The sequence below is a fragment of the Syngnathus scovelli genome, chromosome 3, assembly GCF_024217435.2.
Source record: "Syngnathus scovelli strain Florida chromosome 3, RoL_Ssco_1.2, whole genome shotgun sequence".
Classification (NCBI taxonomy): Eukaryota; Metazoa; Chordata; class Actinopteri; order Syngnathiformes; family Syngnathidae; genus Syngnathus; species Syngnathus scovelli.
Window position 1 is genome coordinate 18818924 of NC_090849.1, and position 21243 is coordinate 18840166.

The 21243-nt window shown below is 42.6% G+C and overlaps 2 protein-coding genes across 7 annotated transcripts in view; one reads left to right on the top strand and one right to left on the bottom strand.

The window, feature by feature from the left end:
* Positions 1–2999, top strand: part of aopep (aminopeptidase O (putative)) — a 59219-nt gene extending 56220 nt beyond the window's left edge. For all 5 annotated transcript variants that reach the window (XM_049716678.2, XM_049716676.2, XM_049716681.1 and 2 more), the window contains one exon: positions 2758–2999. The gene's annotated coding sequence lies outside the window, so the exon portion shown is untranslated. The remainder of the gene's footprint in view (positions 1–2757) is intronic.
* Positions 964–19149, bottom strand: fancc (FA complementation group C). 2 transcript variants are annotated; one of them, XM_049716684.1, is made up of 16 exons: positions 19009–19149; positions 16571–16759; positions 13664–13751; positions 13458–13552; positions 11293–11400; positions 11160–11224; positions 10883–11047; positions 10014–10173; positions 7609–7664; positions 7423–7522; positions 6870–6939; positions 5217–5316; positions 4739–4916; positions 4093–4296; positions 3650–3876; positions 964–2866 (listed from the first exon to the last, which is right to left on the bottom strand). In XM_049716684.1, the coding sequence occupies exons 2-16, from the start codon at positions 16736–16738 to the stop codon at positions 2863–2865; spliced, it is 1788 nt and encodes a 595-aa protein (XP_049572641.1). In that variant the 5' UTR covers positions 16739–16759; positions 19009–19149; the 3' UTR covers positions 964–2862. The 2 variants fall into 2 exon arrangements, with proteins under 2 accessions (XP_049572641.1, XP_049572642.1); XM_049716685.2 differs by lacking the exons at positions 13458–13552; positions 13664–13751; positions 16571–16759; positions 19009–19149 and adding an exon at positions 12628–12980.
* Positions 19150–21243: the final 2094 nt, after the last annotated feature.

Genomic DNA, 21243 nt, shown 5'->3' on the forward strand with positions numbered 1-21243 from the left:
AAATGGCGGTGTACCTAATGGAGTGTCAGTGTGATTCCCTCGTTAAGTGCAGGTGCGTGAAAAGTTTTAGCTCCTTTTGAACGTGAAAGTGGCTAAAAGTTTTCACGCACCTGCACTTAACGAGGGTCACTTGGAAAACATATTGGAACGCGGCCCCGAGGACTAGAGCTTGACACCTGTGACCTTTGACCATGATATTTCCCTAATAAAGTGGCCTGTTATTAGTTACACTTGAAAATGGCGGTGTACCTAATGGAGTGTCCGTGTGATTCCCTCGTTAAGTGCAGGTGCGTGAAAAGTTTTAGCTCCTTTTGAACGTGAAAGTGGCTAAAAGTTTTCACGCACCTGCACTTAACGAGGGTCACTTGGAAAACATGTTGGAACGCGGCCCTGAGGACTAGAGCTTGACACCTGTGACCTTTGACCATGATATTTCCCTAATAAAGTGGCCTGTTATTAGGTACACTTGAAAATGGCGGTGTACCTAATGGAGTGTCTGTGTGATTCCCTCGTTAAGTGCACCTGCGTGAAAAGTTTTAGCTCCTTTTGAACGTGAAAGTGGCTAAAACTTTTCACGCAGGTGCGCTTAACGAGGGTCACTTGGAAAACATATTGGAACGCGGCCCCTCGAGGACTGGAGGTCAACACCCCTGGTTTAAGTGAAAAGTGCCACACCCGCCCTCACCCCCACTTTCTGATTGGCTGTTTGATCTGTGACGTCACACGGACACTCCATTAGGTACACCACTATTTTCAAGTGTACCTAATAACTTTATGCATTTTTTGTACGTGTCAAGAATGTGTATTTAACTACTTGCTCTTTATTTTGGGGGACACCAACACATATTACACAACGTAAAACATATACATATTGTCATATAAAGCAGTTAACCAAATGTCAGATTTTTGTTTTCATGCCCAAAAAAAATAAAAACAAGGAATAAAACACCAGACAAGTTTAAACAGGTTTTAATGTTTATTAAAATAATAATAATAATAATAATAAAAGTAAATTTCAAACCAGCAATCTAATGTGAAATTGCAGTAGATATATTGGATAACAATAAAATCAAGATTACCCAAAGAGAAGCATAATCTCCCCGTTGTTGCATAACGGCGCATCCCTTCAAGCAATAAAGTTAGCCGTTAGCTAGGGGTTTTTTTTGCCTTGGAATGGATTAAAAAAGTTTCCCTTATTTGTAATGGGAAAAATAGATTCGGAATTCGACCGATTCACTTCTCGAACCGCCTTCTGGAACGGATTGTGGTCGAAAACCGAGGTTTAACTGTATTTCTTGTTGAGATCAGAGCAAGTTTTGAAAACACATCCGTCCATCAATTGGGGCTTTTTTTTCTTCAAAGCCTTTAAAAGGAAAGACGGGTGGTCTCCCCATCCCAGCGTTCCCTCCAAGCGTGCCTTTGGAATCCCTCTTGATCCACTAATGAGGGGCATATCGCCAGGTTAGCTGAGCGTGGCCAATGAAAGGAAAGGTCTACTCATTTACTCTCTTTCCTGTACACTTCACATCCACCGAGGAAAGTTTGAATTTTTGAGGAAAAGGGTAAGGCGCAAGATTGTGTCGTGATGCCTACTGTCTGGGCTGTGGGGGTTCCTGGCATGCTGATTTGTGACTTATGATAAAAATCACATTGCCAGGGATTACCACACAGGCCTGACCTGACCGGCTACCATGGCAACCCCCCCCCCCCCCCACACACACACACACACACACAGTTCCAACTGAAGACATGATTATCCAGAAGAGAGTGAGGAGTTGGCTGTGATTAGAAATATAGGGCTCTTCGTGTGTGTGCGTGCGCGAGTCTTAAACAGGTCATGTGTGTGTTGTCTCCAGCCAGGCACAGAGCTTAGCTGATTGGTGAACAGTGATTGATTTCCTCTTTGTTCACAGTGGCTAAGTTCTGCACCTGAGGAGAACATTGTCCACAAAAGAAAAGGAATAGCAGAAAAGGGGCTTCCCACCAACTCCTGACTGATTGACGCATTGATGAAGGAGCACGAGGTGTCCATATATAGGACATTCAAGTGACGCGTGTGGCAGAGGGTGCCATCCGTCTAAACGAGCACGGATGTGTGAATTAAAAATGAGGTCCGTGCGGAGCGTGTCATCAGTCCACCTATATTTAGGGCCTATTAAAAGACTAATGGCCATCAAAGGGCCGTTAAAGAGAGCAATGGCCATATGACAGCCATCAGTGCCCACATATATACTGGAGAAGCCTCTGTGATTTATGATGCACTAATGGCACAAGACCAGAAAGGCGGCTCTTCATTTGCGCAATCAAACTGTTGATAGTGGCAAAGCACTCGATGGATTTAAGGTTGATGTTTGAATGGTTTATGACTTTTTTAAAACCATACAAGGTGAGTGAGCGTTGAGGTCTCAAAACAGAGTTGGCTTCACGAACTGCACTCACAGCACGAAGGACCCCCAGACATGAATCATATCATAAAATGCAGCATATGATTGATAGGCAGCAAGAAATGGGCTTGGCCGCCTGTGCCTACTGAGCTGATAATCAGTCGTACACAACCACTGGCTCAGTTCAGCAGGAACAGGCGTCCAGTCCACTCACCAACAACAGTCACATGAGTCGAGCAAAATGGTGTGTATCGATCTTCCAAATGATTGTAGATTCTATTAGAGGGAATGTAAAAGTCCTGTATACACTCCAACATGTGCCTTGTCACGCCGGTTCCATAATGGGCACCCCTCTTTCTCTCTCTTCTCCAAGGCTGCTGACAACAAATGAGAAGATGACAGGAGGTCGTGAGAGGGTGGGGCACCTGTGTCAACCACTCGGAATGTTTGTGGGGATCCGACAGTCTGGCCAAGGCTGCTAACTAGCGGAGGAAACAAAACATTAGAAAGAAAAAAGGTTGAAAGATAGACACTGCTTCATTGTAACCTTTGTGGTCATGCACAAAAATGTCACTTTTTTGTACTGCTGAAATAAAAATGGAAAAAAGAACTTGATCCATGTGTTTGTGCTGTGTTTAGTCTGAAGCTCCAATCAGGCTGTGCAGAGTTTAGACTGGAAATTCATTGAGGTGTTTTCACACATAACACATGACTTCATGTAAGGGATACAGCACAATGTGAATAAGAACGTGGGAAGCACACATGGGGTCATGACAGATAGAATAATAATAATAGATCTTAGTTTCTTCAAATGAGAGTTCCACAGTTAAACTTAGTATAAAGCAGAACTAGAGAATTGTGTATTTGTGCATTACAAATTCAAAAAAGTTGTGAAGTTACAAGAAATTAAGTTGCAATGATACGATTAAAAATTGATTAAAAAAAAAAAAAAGAGTAATTTCACAATTGACTAGAAAAAAAGTTGCAGTATTACAAGGAAAAAGTCATTTCGTTTTGAGCACTTACTACATTATTTTGCACAGATATAATCCGGGCGATTGTTTTGATATTGTCCAAGATGAAGCTCAAGCAAGTCTGACATTTATTCATTGTAGGCTGACTGCTTCGCTGTCCTTTCATACAGAGTCACGTGCTGCCCAGAGCGTGGCCTTCATTAACGATGCTAACGTTGCTCACGAAGCAGACCCTGAACTGACACCTAACTCAACAGTGTGTGTTACCGTGTGTGCGTGTGTGGGTCTCACCTGGGTGAATGTGAGAGGTGGGCGTATCCCGCATGAGTGACATCCAGTTGCTGTGGTGGTGGTGGTGGTGTAGGGATGGCGAGCGCGTTTTGAAGCTGACGGATCCTGACAGAGGTCGCGCAGGGGTCACCGGATGAGGGGCCGTCGCCGCTTCCCGTGCCGAGCCGACGCTCCAGCAGGCTCAGGACTCGTAATGCTTCACTGAGCGGACCGGACGCAGCCGCCACCTGGCCCGTGTGCATACACAGGCCTAATTATATGCAAATGTATTCGACGGCGTGCACATGGAGGCGCACAAATGGCGTACTTGTCTCACTGTAACGTTAGATTAGCATCCACAAACTTGCTGTGCACTATTTCCACATACACTGTAAAAAGGGTTTGGGGGTAAAAGTAGGTTTAATGATACGTAATATAACCTATCTGCATGGCGGCCACCTCACCGTGCACACGATACGAGCAGAGACGCCGTGCGACCGGCGGGAGAAAACGGCACAGTTGAGCGCCAGGCCGAGGGTCAGTAACGGCGATGGCCGTCCAGTGCTCGCGGAAATGACGGCCAGCGCATCGCGGAGTTGCTCCCCGGGGTCGAGATGATCATCTGAGAAAAGGATGCGCATCTGCTCCCAGATTTGTTGCACACGTACCTGCAGATCCAAAGCAGAAAGTCAATCAATACATGTGCAATTGTGCAATTGTGCAAAGACGGCCACGGACGGCGCGTCTCCTCCGTTATGCGAGAAGGCGACCCAAAGGGAGCAATCAATATTTCTTCATCCTCCTCCTCCCTCCGATAGCGGTCATCCATTATTTACTTTTTAATGTGTTTCTTCCTTCTGTTCCTTCTGTGTTTGCTCTTCACACATGGCACACACCCAATCCCATTCAGCCACGACGACTTTGCTCTTAGCAATTTAACACTTAAGAGATCTCAGGGGTTGACATTTTGCGCCACTCAATTTTCCATGCAAGACATTGCGTCTGGAATGGTATTTCTTAGGACGTTTTAGCATTTAAATGAGCTATGAAGGAGCCACATATTTTTTGGCTTTGTGTTGTGAGCGACACTGTTTTTGAAGACAGCATTACCAGTCGTTGATTCCTTTGGTGCCCCCTGTTGGTAGGGTGGTGGTAGAAGGTCAGGAGCCACAGCGAGGGGTGGCAGTCTCGGGGCTCGGCGGTGGCCAGCAACTGGAAGGCCTCGTGGACCCAATGAGAACACTGGACCAGCAGGAACCAGGCCTCAAACACTACGCCAACACCACCACTAGCGAGAGATGACATTATATTATGATATTGGACTGAACACTTGGGCAAATAATCTAACTGCCTTATTTTTTTCCCTTAACATCATATAAAACAATTTCTTTTTCAGTTTTTGATGGATGGATGGATGGATGGATGGATGGATGGATGGATGGATGGATGGATGGATGGATGGATGGATGGATGGATGGATGGATGGATGGATGGATGGATGGATGGATGGATGGATGGATGGATGGATGGATGGATGGATGGATGGATGGATGGATGGATGGATGGATGGATGGATGGAGCATCCAACCCGCCGCTGCCGCCGCTGTCTGCCTCCGCTTCCTCTGTCAGTCTGCGTAATGAGTTGCTGAGCCAGTTCAGGTGACGTGTGCGAGCCTCCCCAGACGCCTCTGCAAAGGACACATTGGTGTGCGTGCACACAAACACAGACACACACGCGCACATTGACACAGAGAAAAAGAGCACTCAAATCTGCACTTTTTACACTCAATTACCATCCGCAAATCTTGCAACCTAGCGAGCTGTACTCGAGGAGAAACATCCCCAATTTAAAACTCCATTCTCAACAAACAAGAGACGACTTTGCAGTTTAGGAAAATTCACACTTTTTAAGAACACTTTAATGATCTCCATCCAATACGGCAAACTTTGCCTTACAAAGACATCTAATTTCATATTTATTTCCTATGATTGAGTCTTTGTGCTATTGTGCAAGTGTGCCTAATTAAGTGTCTGTTAAGTAAGCAGGACTTAGTATCCTGGCTTAAGCCTTGAGCTGTGTTTTAACAATGCAAAGGCAACTTGTCAGTGAGGGGAAAAAGTGAAATGTTCAACTTGTCACACTTCTCATTTCCATTCAGGCGGATGTGAAAAATTGCCCTTTCTCGCGCGCACACAAAAATAAGTAGGAATCATTAACTCGGCGTTCTGGCTGCACTCCAGTGTTCCCTTAATGGCGCCATTCATGTCAAGCGTTCCTCTACGCATGCAGGCCAGGTGTGGGCATACATTGATAAGCACGACTAGACATGCCCATACTGACAAAACGAGAAACATATTACATGTGGTGACCTTTATTTGCTACACATTTCTGATGGCATGAAGTACAGACTGTGCAGTTCTTCAATGCAATGCTGAACATATTGCTAATAAAAGTACTGGTGCCTAGGGATTATAAATTTTAATTATTCCATGACCACATTAGTAACTTTTTAAAATCAAATTTCCCATTGAGCCCACCAATAATATATTTTTGTCCAAAGTACATAAATGACATGCATCTGCTCATAACTGGTTCTGCAGTCACAATTGTGTTACCAAGAGGGTATTTTTTTTTTTTTTTTTTTTTTAAGAATCTTAATTTAGTTTGAGATGTAACAGCATTTTTGTTAGTATTTTTACATGTACGTACTTTGTTTTTTGCATTTGGTTACCTTACTGATTTTTTGGAGGGTATTTGAATGATACCTTTTATCTTACGTTGTAAAGTGGGGATAAAAAGTAATGAATAAATCAGGAAAAAAGATGCAAACATAAAAAATACCCTGTGTGAACATTTGTGCTTTAGCTGTGGCTAACAGCAGCTCCTTGCCACTGTTCTCATTTTGTATTTGTGCCTGGCAGTGTCAAACAAGCAATATTGACGTAAAAGTAGAACTAAGCTTTTATATTGATTGCGCAAAGTGCACCTAATCTTTTGACCGATGAGTGCACAGGCGGTGGCTTACAAGGAAGAAGCTTGCACCCGTTGCTTAATACTTTTAATAGGTGATGGCTGACACTGAATGAACCTCATGTGAGTGCAATCACCACTGTCATTAACTAATATCGATTGGCCAAACAAATGCTCATTCAATACACAGCAGGAAGCCGCGACTTGTTCGGACAATACAAGGTATTGTGCATTGAGTGATTATACGTACACGCGCGCACGCACACTGACCTGGCGGCTGGGTCAAGAGCGGAAGCAGCAGATTTGGGGGAGAATGAGGGAAGAAGGCCTTCAAAGATGTCTGAAGGGACACAGGGGAAAAAAAGTGAGAATGAATGAGTGGCAACCTGCCAATGACAAATGTGACAAATGTCGCTGTGACGATGAGGTTGCGGAGCGGTGACAAACTGCTTGAGAGTGTGTTGTAATGTAGCGTGTAATTGGTTGGCATTTGAGCAGTGTGACAGCAGACATCAGCGGGATGTATTGAGTAGGTTGCCACTGCCATCTAGTGTTTGCAATGAAAAAAAATCTTCAACTCAAAAAATGCCATTGTAATGCAAGTTACATTCAAGTCATAAAATTAATGAGGATATATTACAACAAATAGTTACAATACTACACTGAGCAAATGTTAAAGTACATGGTCGTAATATTACAACAGTAAAACGTTAACATGGTTGTAAAACTACAAGGAAGACCTTTATTTTAACAGAGTAGGTCATACCCTCAACAAACGCTCTGTTAATGAAAAATATTTTCAAGAAACACATGGAATGAGTACCTGTGTAGGCAACACTGTCAGTTCCCTATAGAAGCAGCTGGTAAAGCTTTGGATGAGATCCCGAATGCACGGGTGATCCTCTTGTTTCTTGAGGATGGACCTGTCAAAAACACATGCTCACAGGTCAGTCCAAAACAACAAGATGAATATCAACTGGGAAAGTGGACGCAAGTGAGACTGACTCACCGAAAGATGTCATTCACCACCAAGAAGATGGAGCAGTGTTGAGCACAGGCCTTGGGCTGGAAAAACAGGCAAGCTGGTTGTGAACACACACCACTAGATGTCCCTCCAGATCAACTTTTTGGCCCTAACTCGAGTTTTCTTTTATTTTTTTCGTCTCGCCACACATCCCCACCACTATATTGTAAGCGCATCATGTGTTTTACATTTAACACATTCTAAAAACGCCCCAGCACAAACGCTTAACAGCTGCACGGCGCACCTCCTCCCTCTTCTATGTCTCGACAGTTGATTCGTTTTTTCCACATCTTAATTAATAACCAGCACTAATACCATAATAACGTACTCTCTCATACAGACACAGGACTGAAGCACATCTTGTTTGGGTGTCATTTAAGTTGTTCATTTCATCTTTTGACAGCAGAAAACATACATTTATCTCGATGCAAAAATACAGTTTACATTTACAAGAATAACTACAACGAAAGTAATTTTAAGATTTTCCATTCTTTCCCTTGTAAATGTAAGCGGGCGTCGATTATGTGAAGTTCGGAGATTTGGGTAAACAGCAGCACCTAGTGGATTTCTGATGTTATTACAACATCACCACCTTTCATCATGTTCTTGCCATGCATGTTTCTCATGTAAAAGGACGAGCCTTGCAAGCACAGCAGCTCGCGTGTATGCGAGTGGCTGGGTGGGTTACAGCGACATGTCACTGTCCACATAAATGCATGCAACTGCGCCCTAATGTGGGCATTTGCAGGTTGTGCCACAGCTCCTGCTATTTAAAACAGATGGACGGGCCTTTTAGCGTTGGCCTCCATAACCTTACCGCTGCAATTACGGCACGCAACAAACATCCTGTTTTTTTTGTTTTGTTTTTTTCTTTTTACTTTGGCGGTCGAAAACGAGGAAGCGAAGGTTTATTGTCATTGGGGCTCGAGTCAGAATAGATCACGTAGAGGTGGCGGCACAAGTCCAACGAGGAATGTGCCTTAATGTCAGGTTTCCCCATTTGATGGCGGTGATTGAAAAGAAAGAGAAGAGAGACACAAGCCAGTCGACTTTTCCTTTTTTTTTTTTTTTTGCCTTTGCACATGTGTGTGCACATCTGACATCCAAACAACCTTAAGGCTAAGTGAAACCTAAACTTTGCCTCCTACTCTCTTAACGACAGACACACTACACCAGATGTAATATCTTAAACAAAGAACATTCACTAAAGACGTGCGTGTGTGTGCGCGCGTGTGCGTGTGTGTGTACCAAGGTGATAAAAACAAGAGGTAAACCAGCAAGGGATGAAAGCATAAACAAATCTCGGACTGACATAAACAAAAACTTCTTTCCGTCAGACTTGATTAGTAACTCGTGTGAACGTTAGATGGTCATCGAGTGCAATCAAGAGGCGGATATTCAGTATTTCTCGGTGCAGTGTTAGTCATCTCTCTTATTTAATGGGTACAGAACTTGAAACTGCAAAAGTGTGCATTGTTAGGCACTTGAACGCAACTCAAGTGGACCATCAATGCTGGAAAGCAGCAGTGACATGCCCGACAAAAACTTGAGCGTGACGAGAAGGCGGCCAAATTATCATTTCCCACCAGAGTTTAACCTTACGAAGTAGGAGTGCTCAGCCCACATTGAAAATGTACTTTTTAAAAACAACTGAGTCTTAAAAAAAAAAAAAGTTGAAATATGTAAAAGATGTGATAATTTCACCAATAAAAAAGTGATGAGTAAACTGCACTAGATTAAATATTAAACAGTCTCTATAAGCGTTCTTCCCCCCAGTAAGTTTTTCGTCTTTTTGCCGTGGCCCTATGACTTTGTAATTCTTAGTGTGTGGCAGCCATGAATTTGTACAAACATGATTTGTGACGCTATTTATGTAGGACAGGTTTGTACTTTCTCTCGCAACACTCCTTTCTCCATTACCTTAATCATCGTCATGTGATCAATGACTTTGCCACTGTACAAACCCGAGCGTATGAGATGGTGGTGGGGTGGGGTGGGGGCTCAGGCAGCGGGGACTCGAACGATTTAACCCGCACAATAAAGACTGTGTGGTGCACGCCAAATGATGTGAGACGCAGTTTGGAGCTGGCCAAATGACGTGAGACACACGCTAGGCAAATCCAACAACGGCAAAGGAAACAGTCAATTATTGAAGAAAAAAAACCTAATCTGTGGAAACGTTTCATGTTATGAAAAAAGACGGTAATATTAAAATAATGAATTCAGATCTGAGACGCTATTTGCGGGCCGATGAGTACAACAGCCTGTTTGATCTTTCTGCCATAAGACTACATGCTACATTACTACCCAAGGAGACAAATAAGGGAAATGTATAATGGCAAGCGTCCCATTTGTTTAATAGTGATTTAACGGGAGTGTAGCAAACCTACCAGCAGCGACTGCGCTATTTGCCGCTTGAGCTGTTGCGGTGACGGCGGCGCGTCAGCGAAGACGGTGGACTCCAGCAGACCGAGCACCGTCTCCTCCAGGCTGGGCAGGCTGTGATACCACAGGGCCACGACAGCCCGGTCCTCCAGTGACAAGCGACCACTGTGAAAAATCAAGTCGTATCTATTATGTCACATCTTGTTGTATCGCATCGGAAGGGGAAACCATCTGTTAACCAGATGTTGCAGTTCGGCTTTGGTTTCTTTTTAAAACAATGCAATCAGAGTGAAATGAAGAATTTAGAGCCTTTGATTTGTGTCCTGATATACGCAACAAACTTAACATTGATTGCTCCTAGAAGAATAGGAGGAAGATGAAAAGCAACATGTGCCACGTATTGTTGCCAAAGGAGCTTGAACTACGTTAAATGGAAATATTACAATTCAGGGAGGGCTAAGAGGCCGAGCCCAATCATTGATTAAATCACCTAAAAGTTCCAAAACTTCTCAAAACCCAATGTAGGAGAAATATGAAGGGTCTAAAAACAAAAGCACAATTTGGGGTTCAGGTTTTAAGGTTAAGTAATTTCAAAGAGACTAAAGTTGTTACTGTAAGAAAATAAATATTTACCATTATTATATTACATTATAATATTTTTTAAGAGTGAGGGAAACTAGTGATCTTTAAGTCAATAATTTAAAGTGACTACAAATATCATGAGAGTACAATAGAAGTATTAGTTGCAAATCTACAAATACTAGAAGACAGTCATGAAAAGTCAAAACTTTACGAGAACCAAACAAAAATATTATGAGCACAAAATTATCATAAACGAGAAAGTCTTGTGATAAATAATATATTTTGAATGTACCTGTTGTAGGCAGAGCTTAGAGCATCCAGGAAGTCATACGGGAGAGTTGCTTGTGCACATGTTAGTGACCGCTGCAGCAAAGTTCCAATGAGAGGAGCAACCTCGGGGCAGGTAACCAGGGGAACGCAAGCCTCGCATGTTGCCACCATCCTATCACAGGAACACCTGCGCACAAAGATTTTATCAAGTGTCTTTGGACGATTAAAAATTCAACACTGCAGCTTAGTTCTCTTGTACATCTTTTCAGTCGACAGAATTCAGAATTTTAGGGGATCACCTCTCATTTCTGTCTCCCAGTGAACTGCAGCTTTTTCCAATGTCTTTCTGCAACTCTGCCACCACCTGAATAGTGGGGAAAGAATTATTGTGTTTTATGTATCATAGCAGCCACCATTATGATTACACAATACCTTTCTGAGGACTTGGAGGCGGTATTGAGTTGGCGACACATGTAAATGTTGGAGCAAAGAATTGGCTAGTGATTCGTCGTCTTCGGTGGCAAGTTGACACAACAGTTTCTGTGGGAGTCGGAGCAACAAAATACATATGAAGCAGCAGATTTATGCTTCTGGCAACAATGCCTAAGGTGGATACCATCAAAGCTAATTGAGGACAACTCAGTTGGCATCTTTTCAAAGACATGAGCGGGAATGGTTCAAAAAATAAAATAAAAAAAGCATTCCAGGAGGTAAGAATGTATTGACAACATATGAGGAAGACCTTTAGATGTGAGCATTCTTTGTTGCAAAGGACCTCAGTGTTTTACAAGCATTTTTCAGAAGGGGCCTCATCTTACACACACACACTGATAAAACGACACCAATAAACTCGAATCATTGTTGACTGTGAAAAAGGCTGACGGTGGTGATGGTGATAATGAAGGGCCAAGGAGAGGAAATGCTAAACGGATGAAATAGAAATGTTGACTAAAGAGCCTTTTGGACTCTGCCTTTTGTGGTGGGAGACTTTGTAAATGGTGATTTCATCCGGGCAATTATACCCAAAGTTGGAATAAAAGCAACAAGTGATTCCAAAACAACATTTTAGGTTTGGTTTGAAGAGGTTTGGTTTCCCTGATGTAACCGTTTCTGTTGGACCACATTAAAGTGATAGACTTGTTTAGAAAAGGCACTTTGGACAACAGGGCCTCACATTTTGCTACAACGTTTGGTGACTTCAATGGACCGCAGTAATAAGCTCACCACAAGAAGTGGACTTTGCGGACAAAAGGGAATGGTGGGGACTGGAAAGCGAGACAAGCAGAATAGTTGGAATGCTGCGCTGTTGGCGGAGCTGTGTGGTCATACCCTCCACGTCGCCTCACCAAAGAAACCCCAATCACTACCATCTGAGCGCCCTCCGAGCCCGAGTCCACACAAAAGTGATCCAGCTCGGTTTGAAGGCACATTGAGGATGGCGAAGGAAGCCTGGTTGGATAGACACAATGACGACCGACTGCTGGATCTTCAGAATAGAACAAAAGGGCGTGATCACCAGCGATGAAAGACAAACCCATTGTTGGACGGCAAATGTTTTCAGTCAAAAGTCATCTTATGTTCCCAGAAAAACAGCCAGCGACCGAGCTGGCTCGGAGACACCGCAGCAATTATACCCTTCCAAGCAGCCATGTATACAAAAGCAGATGGCACTGGCGAAGACATAGCTGAACTGCCCAAACCAATGAGAGAAGCATATATAGACAACATCTGAGATCCACCACAGTCGGTTCAAGAATGCAGATTCACCTCTCTCACTTTCGCTTTTATCATTCTCCCAATTGAAAGGAACTGAAATGTCATTTGCTGTTTGACTTACTCCACCCGAGGCTCCACAAAAATACTGTATGCATTTCTGCATAAAGCTGGAGCACAGTTTGGGCAAAGATCAAGGAAGCTTTGAAGAAATCCAATTTAAATAGGATGCAATAAAAGCAGACACGGCAAAATAGAAGTGAATCGTTGATGTAGCCCAAATGATTTCCAAAACACACAAAGTATTACAGCCAGTGTGAGCTAAGAGTCAGGGCAATGTTTTAACACCGGAAAGCAACCACAAAGGCTCCAGGGACCGTCTGTGGTTCACACTGCTTGAGTCACTAAAGCAACCCCTTGAAAGAAGAGCAATCGCCAGTCCTCTAATATAACACTCTCACACTTTATTTATCATCTCCTCAAAGACCCCGCCATGCTACAGGCGTCACTGTGTGGTCCTCCTGCAAAGATAGAACGTAGTAGACTTCAAACACCGTCAGAAGGCTAACATGTGGTGGTGACAGGCCCACAATGAGGAAACAAAATGAGAAAGCAAAAATATGTCGACACAAGCAATCATTTAAAAAGGAGAATAGACAACACAAAGCAAAAAAGTGCACTAAACCATGTTTGTAATGAAAAGGGAGCAGGTTATTTTCCACACTTCACACCTATAGGGGGCAGTATTTTACCAGAGTTAACATCATTTAATTGCCTGCACTGTTACTGAATTGAAAACTACTAATAAACAAACTGCACAATAATTCTATTTTTTTTCCCTTAGAAGGTTCCACAGAAGATCAACTGGATAACATCCATCATACCTGTATCCACTGGTTAGCCTTTCTTTCCAAAGCATTGGCCGGCTGCTCAGAGTATAGCGCCCACAGACACTGGAAGATCAGCCCACTGCTTTTAACTGTTAAAAGAAAAAAAAAAAACTTACACTCATCTGTTCAATCGCCATCACAGTTGGGGAAAACAAATAGCCTGTAAGACACACTTCACAGCGGCTCACAAGGGGTCTCACCGTCAGCAGTGACAACGGGGTTCCAGCACAAGCGACCTACAATCTGGCCAAGCAAAGGCATCTTCTTCATAGTCTCTGTTGTGGAACCCTTGGAACAGAAAAAAGAAAATCACTCATTTCATTTTCTTTTTACGTGTAAAACACAAGTCAACACTCCTTAACTGTAATGAAATATAATACAAGCTAACATAAGTGGTTCTATGAAAAGAAACACAATCAGGCTCTAAACACTATATGATTTTTACAAGCAACACTTTTTTTACATTGGATTTTGGTCGACGTCAACCCTCCCCAAATTCCCGCCATCTCAGCAGGATTACGACAATATGGGGAGACCTGTCTGCCATGGCAGCGGCTCGCCGCTCTCCTAGAGCCGCTTCATTTTCATGTTGCGGTTCTCGCTATAACGGCCGCGGTGAAAGACGGAGCAGAGCCTGGCTCGAGTCCATGCTTCTATACTCTCTGGGTGCGCATGGGTTTGTTTATGCAGCTCGCAAGCCACCATGTGCTTTATTTCACCCGGCAGGCACTTTAAGTATGCGAGAGGGTTTGAGAGCGCTACATTGGAGGATTCAGCAACATTTATTGTGAGTGCCCCCCAGCAACAAAAAACAACAAAACCCAGCGGTAACATATTGAAGTAAATGTCGGCACATGTGCGTACAAATAGCCCAGCCTGTGTACAGTATTACGGAATCTAATTAACCCGTAGCGAGCCCGTATGATATGTTTGAACCATGAGCTAATTAAGTTCAACAGCATAGCTTTGTTGCAGGAGGAGGCCACACAGCGCAAAAGTGTAATTGAGGCAATGTGCTGCTGCTCAAGCAGAGAGAAACTCCAACTGTGCCTCCAAGTAGAAAAAGATCTCATACGATCACATGGCTTCACCAAATGATGGGCCTTCAATAGGTTTGGATAATCGGTTAGACGACATCTGCATCATTGGGGGGGAAATGGTAACTTCCTGGTTTTGGCCTGGTCTAAAAGGTGAAATACTTTCACATCGGTTTTTTGTTCTTTTTTGGTTACATTGTCATCTCCATTGATTGTCTGACATGAAAATCACAGCGGTTTTAGTTGAAGCATTTGGTGTGTGTGAAAGAAATCCGCCTCTCTAAAAACCGAAATGCAAAGAAACCATAATTAATGGCTTTACTAACTTTTTATTGTGTCACGACAGCTTTAGTGAAGATGTTGATCAAAACAACAAAACAAAGCTTGTTGTGCCTGAAGGCTTTTACGCAGTTTACGGATGTGCTTCAATGCTATGGTGGCGACTTCACCCACATAAAAACAGTCTAAGAAGCATTTTGTCCGTATTGATCTCGAACTTTCCCAGTCTGCAAGATATAATCCAAGTCCTCAAAGACCAACTACTGCCACGCCTAAGGCAGAAAGTATGTATATAATTTTCAGTTTTATGGGGAAACGCCTTGATAAAGACCTCCATGGGGTTTCGCCGTAAAAGAACAGAAAGGGATTGATACTTGGGCGGGAGAGGCATTGAAAAGAGGTGAACTGCAATTAATTCTTCAGAGTAGCAAATGATTAGGTAGCTGTATGGCTTAAAAGAAAAGAAAAAAAAAAGGCAACAGACAAGATGGTTAACTTGACTCATTCAGTTGAGTGAGATGCTATCCTAATTGCTTGTGATTTTGAAAAGTTAAATGACAAAAGTTATTGGAAACCTGAAGGAGATCAACAAGCAAATGAGAAACATCCACTTTGTTTTCCAGAGCAACTGTTCTTATTCAACACCACTTTTTGGGCATCGGCCACAAGAAAGCAGTTAAGTCATCAAGGGATGCGGAGCGCTGCCAAGAAGCAGGCAATCCTCACATGGTCTTTTATGACTCCAGTGCCTGTAAAAAGGATTTCAGTCCAATTAAACTATAGCAGCTTTTGTTTCTTAACCAATTCTTCATTTTACGCACCTCGGCATGACGTAAGCCCGGAGTCATGCTCACAGACTGGAAGATGGAAAGATCGTTTTTTTTTTTGTTTTTTTTTTTAATGTTCATGCAGGCCTTCATGTTAAGTTCTGTTCTTTTAGGCTTAGCTATCAACGCTTTGTCTGGATTTACACAGAAAGGCCATTTAATGCCCGATTATTAACACTGACTTATAATTTGGCTTGTGGGATAGTGTCAATAAAATTGTGCAATGTCACATCATTCCATTAAATCTCAATTTGCGCCATAACAGTATTTGGTCTCCTCAGACCCCATGACCCCTTTTCCATTGCACCAATCTTTATGCTAGTTAGCGAATGAAAAACATTTTGCCTGAGTTGATATGAGAGTTAAATTGAGTTACAGGCTCGCTCGTTTCAAAAATTAAACTTGTCAGTCAAGGTACCACTCTATATTTGACAGTCATTGGATGGCTCTTGTCTTTTTTTTCTTAGCTAAACAAGAAAGCTCCATTTAGTGTTAGCTTTGCATTAAAATTATTCAAGCAAACCATTCCAACAGGTTTGCGATTACAGAGTGAGATAGAGCACTTGCGGTCGTAGCAACACTGAAATCTCACAGTTCTGCATAACCCCCCTGCCCTCGCACCTTCCTGCCCAAGGTTGCTGCAGCTGATTTGGGGATACATTAGGTTAGCACTGTAGGTCCCAGCGCGACTATTACCTGACAAATTCAACATCGCAGTGCTGCCAGCCAGGCAACCTCTGCGGCACATAGAGCAACCTCTGTTGGCCTCCGAACGCTGGACTTACTGTTCACGGGTTGGCTCGGACAGAAGCTGAAGAGTGTGTGCGTGTGTAGCATCATTAATCTAACGGCCGTTTGGCTGCTGATGCAATTGATAATTTATCTCAGCGGGTTGAGTGTCAAGTCTGCGAGCCGCCAGGCATGCTTGTATGAATGAACACCTACTGTATGTTTGAATACTTACCATGTTGTCAATGTGCATGAGAAGTCGCTGGAGGAAATCCCTCAGTGAACACAGATGAGCGCATGCATCTTTGTGAACGTCCACGCTGTCGGCTTGGCCCCAAGCCTCAACTTTGTCCAGCCACAACTGCATCTCTGTTTGCTGGACTCGGACCACTGATTGAGACATGGTTCAGTTTGAACGAGGATCCTTCAAAAAAAAAAAAAAAAAAGATGTGTTCACTATCATAATTACACAGGGAAGTCACGGACTGTGTTTTGTCAAGGAACAGGAAGAGAGCCTGTAAGCATTCACATTGGTTTCATCAAAATTTAATCATGTTTTGGTTAAGGTTGCACATTGTAAAACAATAAGGCCACACTATAAAAAAGTAAAAAACACGCACTGACTCACAAACATTACAGATCACCTTTTTTCTTTTAATGATACAAACACATGGCCATTGGGTACACAATTTAATGTGATGCAACACAAGAGCTGCATAAAAAAGATGTTTTTGTAAACCTTTGTGGCATTAGGATTGACTGATTTATCAATTGATGGTGAATAGTGTCAGTGTTCTGAAGCAACTGAGACAAAATGAAGCGCACTAGTCCTCCACCAGCACCAATGCCGGCTGTTGGTTAATTGAACAAGAGCAACGTGACTTCAGCTATCCATCCAATACCCTTCTTCAAAGGAGGAATTTTATATTCTGGCATGGAACATGGAAGATGAGAACATCCAATCCATCCGCTTTCGATTTGTGGCTGACGCACTCGCCATTAGTCTCTACTGTGATGCAGATCATCCTTTCCTTGATAGTGAATACATAAAAGTGTTCATTGCAAATGAATGCTGCTTCTCTTGAAACTTTTACTCAACTGTGAGAAATGCCTTCATTGTTGCTCTTGTAAAGTCTCTGCAATTCATTCTCGTAATCGGCGGCAAACACCTTCTCCTTGTCAATGACCCACTGGAGGAGGTTGTTCTGGGCTTCCTCCTTGCGAAGTTGGCGCTCTTTCAAGGCCAACACTTCCTCCAGACCCTTCTGATAAGACAACTGGCTTTCTGCTTCCATCAGTTCCACAAACATCTCGTTCCACCTTCGCTCGTCGCCCTCAACCTCTTCTTTTGGGAAAGGCTGCGTCGGACCTTTGACGGCCACGTGGTCTCCCTCCGTGGCCAATTCTTGGAGTTGTCTCATCCTCTCGTGCTCGTCTCTCAAACACATGTCCCGTATCTTTTGGAGAAGATCACTCTCGCTTTTTTTCCTCATCTTCTCCACTTCCACCTTTTTGGTCAAATACTCCACCTGCTCCCACAGGGTCTTGTACTCGTCCATTTCCAGTCGCAGTTTGGCCGAGAGCTCCTCCACGGCGGGCCCTTGTGACTTGACCTGCTCCTCCAGACATTGGAGCTGCGCTTGCAGGTCCCTCACTTCCTTCTCAAGACGATCCTTCTCTGCCACGAAGAACATACCGAACATCTTCTGGCAGACCAGGCCGTAGATGTTAAAGGCTAATCGCAACAGCCGTGAAAACATTGTGGACTACAAAAAGCATGTTTACAATCGTGCATGTCAAAGCACCAGTGGAAGACGCAGCAGTCCTTTTGTATTGGGCTTCCAACCTTTGTGATGTCATAACATCTAATGCTACACAGCCATCACCAAGGCAACTGCTAACTATAGCTGACAAGCATCATGTGATGATATAGTAAGCAAAAAGTTGCTCATTGCAGTAGGGCTCGGTGACATCCTCTGCAAAAAGTTACAAAATAAAGTGGCGATATTTGGAATGGTGGACATTTTGAAGTGGTTTGAAAAAGAGTACAATGCAAAACTTCTATCCTACACTGGAAGTTCATATAGCACATTGAGTACACAATGACAACAGACACACAAATTGTCCACAAATATATGTACATGCACAAAAAGCGCTCAACTGCTGCCTTAGTTTCTGACTGCCCAGAGAGCCTCCGGAGAAGGAACAAGATGTGACTGGTCAAATATTATCTTTGAAGATTTGTACGACTAAGCTTGTGGATTTTAGGTTGGGGTCGGTTTGCTGTTCCAATTATGAGAACGTTTATATTATTCCAGTATAATCAAATCTGTAAAACTTCACTTTCCATTTAAAACTAACGGTGTTATAAAAGAGTGTGAAAATATTAGGAAAACCCTGAAGACGTATGAACGGACGGATAAGGAAAATGTAGATTTAAGAAATATAATACACTTTTGGAAACTTTAGCGATACAATAACTGGTCTATTGGAAGTGTCTTTTCCTTTACCTTGGACCAAATGTGTGTTATCTCAATATAAATGTGAAAATTAATATGTAAGCAAGCCTCCTACGTTGAATAATTCAACGAACAGGCACTAGCGTATTTGCAAGCATTTTTGACACCCTGGTGACGGTGCCATATGTACAACAAACGAGGAAAAGTTACTTACCCTTGAATAGCTAGACAAAATCGTGCCATATTGAATGTATCGTTTTCATTTTACACTAAAGAAATCAAGTTAATTCATCCCAGACGAGGGTAACAATCCGTATTTCCCTCTTCCGCGTACGAAGGAATTCGATTGGCTGATGGACACTGACGTCAGTTTTACTGCGCACAATGCCTTGTGGGAAATGTAGTAGTCTTGATACTCGAGGCACCAGGGCCATGCAGCTGCACCAATTCTATACTAAAATGCACATTTAAACACAGTTTGAAATACAATGATTAATTTAAAAACGAAAATATATTCAAACAGTATTTTTAAATAATTATGATAATAAATGCACATATTGACAATACATACATGCACGAAATGGTCAATAATTTTAGGGGTTCTGAATTCCTCTGAAAGCCAGGCAAAACTCTGAATTCCTTTCTCATACCTTAACAATATTGTAGATATTTTACTGTATCCTTCAAATACAGTTGTATGTGTATACAGCAAATAATAATGTATTGAATAGAAGATGCACATCCACCCAGAGCGCAAATATTATACCTTCAGAGCATTGTTTTCAAGGTTTTGGGCTTCAAGAGGAAACGAGAGATCAGCAGAAAAAAAGTCGAAGGCTGCTGTGACCAATGCGAAACAGCATTGCAGAGTCTGGTGGCACACATCCACGGCGATGCATACAAATACATACTTCATAGAAGATACACAAACTGACAAAGTTTTTCCCGTGTTTCAGATACAGAGGAAATAATAGTTTGTATCATCCACATTGTCTTTATTTTATGCTTTTTGTGCTATATGATCATCACCCTCCTAAAGAATGGGCCAAATATTTTCTTTTCTGAACAAAAATGAGAGACGGAGTGAAAGAGTTTTAATGTGTGCATTTTCTATGAATACTTTTTAGTGCCATTTTGACTAATTCATGCTCATAAATTTGCAAAATTTAAATTCAATGTCAAAACTTAATGGCAGTGTGTTCTGGCTTCTGTTCTGTGATTTATTACAGAGGGAGGTGGTAGTGGCCAGGATGATGTTTAGGGCCCATACTTGCCAACAGTCGGCCTGCTCAATGTCCCCCCTATTTGTAGTTAGGTGGGCCCCAATCATGAGGCGAGTGATTTTAATGAGCCTTCAGTGCGGCGGCCGCACCATGCTGTGATGCACTTTGAGATGACAGTGTCCACGGCACACCTGTAAAAAGTTAACCACCAGGTTGTTGTGTAGCTTCCTCAGGAAAGAGGGCCCCATGAGGGTACTTTCGCATACCTGCCCCACCCCAGGATACTAAAAACTGGGGACCCTGACCACTGGTTAACATCATTGTTTTGATTATTTGACTCTCTTGTGTCCTTTCGTAGTTATTCCAAATGAAAATAATGGACTTACAGTTTTATTTGATTGATTTTGCACCAGGACTTGAGACGCATAAACTGACCGATTGATTGTTTTCAATATGTTTTATCCAACCTTATAGTCTTAGGGATATATTAATAGAAGAGTTAGAGATTAGTTAGAGATTCTCATGGTCAATTCCAGTCTTTCTTGCCTTATTTAGTTAGTGTGCACAATATTAGGAACACTTCTGTGGACAATAAAAAATGAATTATCGAAATGTTTTTGATGAAAATGATGTTGACTCAGCAACATAGTGGGACATTCCCCAGCATCCATTTTAACTTTATTTCCTTTCAATGCTAAGCTACAAGCTGACGTAGGGCTGCCACCCATGCCGTTAACAAGGGCAATGGCGGGGGGTTGGGGTGGGGATATGTCCTGACTGCCGTCCCGGCCACGTTGCCAACTCGAGGCCACTTGGCCATTTTTTCATGACTCCGAGCAGGGCCAGCTGTATTCTGACTACAACCAATTTCCTTGCAGTCTATAAAGCTGTCAATCAAAATCATAAAATGGAGGCAGGGGGTGCGAGGGGCAAGGCAACAGAGGGGCGGCAATGGGGGCAATAGGCCACATGTAGGTGGAACCGTGTATAGATTTTGAATTAATTTTCACCACTAATTAATTCTACAGATATATGTATAGATAAACAGAAAATACATTGATTAAAGGGTTGTAAAAGAAATTGAGGTGTGTAAATTAATTTTTTGAAATGATAGGTAAAAGTTTATTTTGGAGGGTTCAATGACATTCAAAGAGTGATAAATAAAAAATAACAAACCTCACTTAAAAATTATTGAGTGGAAAAAGATTTGAAAAAACAAATAAATA